Raw genomic sequence first — 7,702 nt, 5'->3', positions numbered from 1 at the left:
TCATAATTTACGGGGCTGAAAATTTTTGTAATGTCGGAGATTCGTTACTCGGTATGGTGGCATTATTTAGGACTCTATGGGGCAAGAATTGTACTTTCCTATTCTGTCCTGGAATAAAAAAAGAATGTTTGGCATAACCCCAAATGTAGCACAAAATTACAACTGAAACCAGCATTTCCTTCACGGAACTTCTGCCAATTTGTGGGCCTCAGAGAAACTCATTTTGTTTGATGAGAATTCGGCTTACATTTTTCAAAGATCACGAAACCTAAAGTTCACCGTCCTCTGTTGTGAAGCATTTTCAGCTGCCGATCAGGACTTGTAAAGCTTGACTGAAGTGTTTATCAAAAAGCTTCAATGCTAAGAATAACAACTATGTAAAATGTTTGCCTCAGAAATTTGATAGCTCTTGCTTGCAAATAAGTAAAATTGATGCGATTGAAGAATAAATGCAGTCGTAAATTCAACACGACATATCCTGAGAGCACATATGTGCGATTTAATCCCTATATTTTTTTCATATTTGAGCATGACATGCATTATTTTTGTTTGGTCTCCTTGACGACGAGGTTGCTTTGTTTTGTTATCTGATTTTATCGTGACGATATTGTTAATACTATGCCAAAAGGATCCTTTAAAACGTTTTATGTTGTGTATTTTGGGTGAAAGAGGAAACCAATTTGCAATCATTCACAAAACGCTTTCAACGTACTCAAAAAGCAAAAGACACTTTAGCATAGTCAATAAGCTCTGCCATTAAACCGCATTCACCAAAACGGAGGGTCCCCTGTCTCAATGAACAGAGAATGAAGTCAGGTGCAAGCAATCAAAGCCTGAGGCGGTTGGCTGTAGAGTAAATAGCATTGTGAAAAACGACAGGTAACATCAACAAGCAAACGGCATTACAACATTGTCAGTAACTACGTCAACATTAACAAACAAGCACGTTTTCAGCTTTAGAAGGAAATCGCTGATTCAAGTGGAACACATGAAGGACTTTGAGCCAATATTTCTTATTCTTGAAGAAAGAAAATAAATGGTTCACTGCAATGATAAAAACACATTACAGTGCACGAAGAAACACGCCCGGCTGTTTGCTGAGTAGGGACAACAAGGTGTCTTAATAAGTATGATGCTTTCAACTATCATCATAAGCAAGTCAATCCAACAGCTCCAAGGCTGAAACATGGGGCGATGATCCCGCAGCAACGCAAAATAATTTAGGGTAAACTGTTCTGATAACATATAATGCCAACAGGAACGATAACAATTCTTGTTTTGTTGAGCCCTGTTGTGTTAAATGATGGGACAAAATGGCATCTTGTTTCCTCCTGAAGCCAAACAATAACGACGCGTTGCACTGATGTCATAACAGCCCCTAATTTCGCGTAAACATGTGATCCTGATATTCATCAAATTGTTAACGATGACCAGTCAACAACGCAGTTACAAATACTGTATGTGCATGGCACACATCACAATGATTCATTCATTACTTAATGCCATGGCATTTAGGTCAATTGCCCACCAACCGGCATTAGAAAATGGAGGTTCGTGTATCAGCCTTACCTTTTCAGTGCTGACTGCACACAATTGAATTCATAACCTCCCATCAAACATTTCTTTTTTCCATACAACTGCTGAAAACTACTCTTCATGTGTTTGCTGAAGTGTTGCGGGTGGATTCGCAGGTGACCAAGTAAGCAGTATTAGTTTGTGTTGTCTACACCGCTCAACTTCCATCTACGCGGACGCTGGTACATCATGTGCAAGGCATCGTTAATGTTATACAACAAGGCTGACGGCGTCGCAGTGACGATGGCAGGCGGGAGGGTATGGGCACCCTGACATAACATTTTTCACACCGGCTAAAAGGCGTTATCTACATATTCACATTGCTAGTAGGCTCTCAAAACCGACCAGGGGACACGGAGCCTTGTGTAGAGCCAGTGAAAGACGACATGCTCGAGCGTTTTATTCTTATAGAATGATAATTACTGTTTACTTAATATATCTCCCTCTTTCGGACAGACATGCGTGTGTGCAAATGTTTGTGATTGTAAGTGTGCCGGCATAAGTGTCGTCATTCATAGTTATATTACAACTGGCTCACCATGGCACCAGAGCGAACAGGTAAAGAAAGAGAAGCCTAAAAATAAAATTGACAGCTTAAAAAAGGAGCTTTGCGCAAAGTGTCTCACCTGGCATTCATGCACTAGCATCCTTGAATTTTGTGTTGACGGATGCGATCGGCAGGAGCCATTAGTGTAAATGACTGAAATTGTCTTGATGTGGCTGTCTACGTGCTGGGCGAACAAGTGGTAGTGGTGCAACTGTGCGTCTTACAAAACAGTGGGGAAAAAAAAGAACCTTTGACAAAATTAGACGCCGCTAACATGCGTGGTCGTTGATGCTACTACTTAAGTCACCGTATGCAGAGACCTAAGAATCTGGAAAGAAACATATTTGAGTGCATCATTTCAGCTGTCTTGTGTGTCGTACGTAGCGCATAGTATATACTTTCCGTGTCTTCTGTATATATCTATATATGTATATTTATATATTTATATATAGTTTATATATTATGTATAGAGAGCCATAGGTTTTGTTATCATCTGTACAACTATGCCTACCTCATAAATACTGTATATAATATGACAACGACATACTTGAGCTTTGTCATGGTTCTATGGCTTGTGTGTCTTCCTCCCCCCTACCTTCACCGAGAGTTCATCGCTGCACGTTGTTCTGTGGCAGTTTTAGCTCGTTGAAAACAAGAAGAGGAAAACAGAAATAGAAAAAAAGAAACTGCAAAGGTCCAGAACCTTTCACACGAGATACCGCGTCACCAAAGGCAGCAGAGGTTTTCTTGGCAGCAGTTCTATGACCGGCCGGTGGCTGTGTTCATGTCACTCGAGCTTTATGGATGGCCACACAAAGCCTTTATAGCCATGGCTCAATAGATCATGCTAATTGTTGTAGTGCCAGTGGGAGCGTTGAACAAACACAGACCAATTTTTCTTGTATCCTTGACATCCCTGACAAGGACAGTCATAAGCAACCAAGGACACTGCCTTTCCAATCAATTCTTTATAGGAGGGTAGGAGCCATGAGCAAGCTTCCAATTTTACACTCATTGATAGTTTAAAATTGCATAAAATTTGCTCACTGGCATTACAAAGCCAACGGCAATGCAAAGGTCGGTTTCTCGACACCTAATGTGAACCCGTGAGCAAAAGCATACGGACCACATGATCGCCAAACTGAATTTATTCGTAATTCAGACGCACAAAATTAAATTTACGAGTGCACTGGAAAGTTTGCAGTGCCAAGTTTGGACTGCAGTCCCAATTTTAAGTTACATTGACAGGCGGAGAAACAAAATTGGCTTTATGACAGAATTCTTGGTTCATATACTTTTGCTCAGGGGAGTACATAGGCAGGATGCTTGGCTAAAACGTGAAGCACAGGCGGTGCACAAAGCAGTGAACACAAACACAACCAATCAGCCTGGCCATATTGGGGACTCGACCTTCAGCCAAGAAAAATGTTCTGCTGTTGTATCTGTGCTGTTTCCAACACCCTCTCGAGTCCAAAACATTCCTTCTCAGCGTATCGGGCTCAGCTGCGTGAACCCGCGAAATCCACCGAACAGCCAACATGTGGCGCGAACACATCTCTTTCAAGACAGGAGCACACTGTTTGAACGCACACAAGTCTCTCGGCATCCGTTTGAGCAACTTTGCACACACCCCTGGTGCGAGGAGCGGACCGCACCCTTAGACTTGCCACTGAAGCCAGTATAGAAGAAAAATAGCATGCCGTCTCTTCAGTTGCCATCAGACTTGTTCCAGCGTCGAGCAGTTATAAAGTTGTTCACAAAGCGGTAAGTTCAGTAGGAATTCTGTTGTATACTGAAGATGAAGAAGTAGAGAACAGAAAAGAGAAAAGCTGACACTATCACATATGCAAAAAATGAAAACTCACAGAATTGTTCCAACTATAAAGGAATACAATATTATTAATTTACAGCAATAAATCAAGATGTTTGCATCCAGCATAGTTTATGGCAGTATATTTACTTGACCACTGACGACTTTGTCAAAAGCTACCTTCGAACATTTTCCGCAAAAGGTAATTTTCATATTACAAGATTACCATGTATTTCATTCAAAAAAAAGGTAACACAAGAAAAAGTCTTTATGCGCATGTCCTCAAATGGAACATAAGTTAAACGCTCGCACTAAGAGTGTCAGTGCGATTTGTTGTACTTGCTAAATTAGGTTAAAAGCACATCTCACAAACAAAAATTCATGAGTCTAACTGCACATAAAAAGAGTGTTCAAGTATAATTTTTTCTTAAAGAAACAAGCTTTGCATGTAGCATAAGGTTCAAAAGTGAGATTTTATAAACACATAAGTTTAAAGTAAGCCAGCATAACTACTACTGAATTAGCGTGTTGTGTGGACGTACTGTAGCTACTGTAAGATGCAACTGTTTTTGTAACAGCTTTACCATTACGTAAGCAGTTGTAAGCATCAGCGAGCAAGGGCAGTTTCATTGCATTTTGAGGCAGTGTTTGGGCACAAATAAATAGCAAACCAAAGCAAGCGACACCATGTCCTGCTTGAAGATTAAGGTACCAACAACACCATGTCCTGCTAACGATGTGCTGTACTCACACAACGGCTTACAGCTTGAGACCACATAACAATCAGTACCTCAATACAATTATTTGAACTGCCACTAGCCATAATTACAAGCTCACCAACATCCACCCTTACCCAAGTGTACAGACAATTTTTGCCAAAGCATCATATGTCGCATTGTCAAACAAATCCTAACACCATTTCTCCCTAGAGATCCCTAGATGAGTGCTTTGTGAACGAAATAGTATTCTATAGTTGACGCCATCAAAGCAACACAGGAAATGAAGGAGCCTTGTCTTTTTCGCATAAACATCAGTCGAGGCTTTCAGAATGCACACAATGCAGGGACATTATACTTTTTCACAGCAAGTCACACTGTCCCATAGTTTATGTGACTGCTATGTGATCGGTAAGTGAAGAGTTGTCACCTTGAGCTCGGGGAAAAATAAGAATCAACAGCCTACACTGTAAACCTCAATAGACGAATTTCTGTATGCAGCAGTGACTTTTGTCATAGTTTGTTCAATTTCGTTCATAATTGAGAGTTATTCCAAGCTTGTTTAAATGGGTGATTAGCTTACCCTATAAAATCAAGCCAAACATGACCATGTATACAATCACTTTACATGCTCATTTGTCCACACAACAAATGGCGTTATGATATCCTAACCTTAAATGAGGACAAAAAGCAAACCAATATGCTCAAAAGCTTTCAGCTGCATAAAAAAATCAAATACGCGAAATAATGTGAAAGCAACCTGTTTTGGGTCTGCTCACACGTCACCTACTTCGCAATTAAATTTTTAAGTACTGGTTGTGTTTGTTATTTCCTTATGTCTCAGTCCCTACCCATGCTATGAGGAACCATGTAATTTTACAAACTAGCCCAACCTAAATGCATGTGAGGCTGGCTTGTTGGCGAGACTTCTAGGTGTCAAAACAAAATGTTTTGTTAGTTTATAAGAGCCCAAGCTTTTCCGCTATCAGCGTGGGAAAGCCCGGCAGTTAACCACAAGGGTTTGCTGCAAAGCTGGTGAAAACAACTAACGTAACAAACTCGAACGCATAGCCCAAGCAAACAATCACTGAACATTACCACCATGGGAGGGTGGCACCCTTTGTGGTGAAACCACACCAACCATGTCACCTGCTCAACTCGAAGACGAGTCTCCCTTTTGGAGGCGCCAGAACCACAAGGAGGCAACGACGACAATGACACACACGCACGCACATAGTTCGAATCACTGCTCGTCTCCTGTCCGTCATCCTTTGTTTGCATGAGCATCGTGGGCTGAAGAAGGGACGCGAGCGGCCTTCTCCGCGTCTCAAACTCCCGAAGGTCCTGCACCACCCTGAGACGACGGGTGTTGGTGTTGGTGGTGCTGGTGTAGGCCGTGCTGGTGGTGGTGATGGTGGTGGAGGTGTTGGTGCTGGTGTGCCTGCGAGGCCTGCGCTCCACCACCGGGCGTCTGTCAGGTGCTTTGGTGTTGCCGACCCACCCTGGTGGACGACGGGGCCATCATGCTCACGGTTGGAATGCCTGCTGTGGCCGCCGCTGAAGAAGAAGAGGTGCCTCGGGCGCTGACTGGACGTGAGACGAGCCCAGCCTCGACGAAGCGTGGGTACGTGACCCTCTCGATAGTTCCGTCCTGTCCCAACCATAAGAAAAAGAAAAAAAAAACAAGTGCGGGGATGAATACTTCATTGCAGAATGAAAAAGCTTCGGAAAGCGTGATTATTGGGCATTTTCAGGTCAAATATAGATAAATTCAAATGTATAAAGTTAGCGGAGAACAACGATTCAAAGATGATACAACGCTGAGGTGTTGCACGAAGTTTCTGATAAAGTGAAAATGCATAGTTTCCTAACTGATTGAGAAAGACCGAAAGGCAATGAGGTAGCTGCCATGGGACCAACTACAATGTTTTCCTCCAAGTATACCTTCTACAGGTTTTCCAAGTGAGATAATTGCAGTTTGTGGCATTAATAGCATTTGTTGTGAACTGTGTAGTTTCGGTTGGATCCAAATAGGAGTGTAAAATGTACACACTAAAGCAGATTAACACTAGATTTATTAAGAAATTCAGTGTCACCAGTAGTTTCACCATACAATACTCGTATGTTGCCTACAACCCAACGCCACCACGTTATATTTCGCCTTCAAAGTGCCTAGTCCTAGCCGATAAGCATCACGCTGTATTATGGCAGCTACGTAAGTATGCCTGACAAGAATATAACGCAAGTGGTCGTCTGCTGTGTCAAGCATGATATCTGTGAAAGAACATGCACTCTTGTTGCAACATGTATTCGATGACATGGAGGATAGTTTTTGAACATCAAAATCACATGTTATAACATGTCACCGGCACTGCATGTAATAAACCCAGATCGAAAAGTCCACAAAGAGTGCCAAATCATGAACAATTAGGCATTTATTTCATGGTGCATTCCAACAAAGAAACCTGTCACAAGAATGGTATAATATAAGGTATAGCGCAAAGGGGCATGCAGGACGACAGGGGGACGAAGACACAGTGCTACTAACAAATGATTGTTTATTGCACGTAGTCACTACAAATAGGGTATTTTACTTAAACGTTAACATCATTTCTAAAAATCGCCTGTGGCATCCACCACAAATCTACTTATTGAGCTGGAATACTCGAAGAGGTATACATTACTTACACTAGAAATCAATACTCAGAACTGAATAATTAACAAAATTTCACAAATTGCCTTTCTGACTAATTAAGTTAGTGCACATTGCTTACACAAATTGAAGTCAGGGATTTCACAAGGCACATTCACTTGGAACGAATTTTGAAACTAGCACAGTTTTGAGATAAGCACAGTTAAACTCTTGTGCACTGTTGTTCCACTTTTTTAACAAATCGTATTTTTATGCATCGAAGCTTGAAAGTTACTGGAACACCAATGCATTTGATCGCAAACTTTGCGAATGCGTATCTCGAAACTGCTGTCATTCCGCAGAATTCGTTCCAAGTGGTTATGACTTTAAAAGCAACCGGCTACACTTTGTAATTGGTAACA

General features: G+C 41.6%; 1 protein-coding gene across 1 annotated transcript in view; it reads right to left on the bottom strand.

Annotated features, from left to right (window-relative positions):
• Positions 1-202: 202 nt before the first annotated feature.
• Positions 203-7,702, bottom strand: part of LOC119464067 (TNF receptor-associated factor 5-like) — a 39,076-nt gene continuing 31,576 nt past the window's right edge. The window contains exon 11 of the mRNA XM_037724888.2: positions 203-6,299. Coding sequence (XP_037580816.1) covers positions 6,123-6,299 — 177 coding nt within the window. The 3' untranslated portion in view covers positions 203-6,122. The remainder of the gene's footprint in view (positions 6,300-7,702) is intronic.

The sequence above is a fragment of the Dermacentor silvarum genome, chromosome 9 (assembly GCF_013339745.2).
Source record: "Dermacentor silvarum isolate Dsil-2018 chromosome 9, BIME_Dsil_1.4, whole genome shotgun sequence".
In the NCBI taxonomy this organism is placed as follows: Eukaryota; Metazoa; Arthropoda; class Arachnida; order Ixodida; family Ixodidae; genus Dermacentor; species Dermacentor silvarum.
Note: the sequence above shows the minus strand (reverse complement) of the source record. Positions and strands in the feature narration are given on the sequence as shown.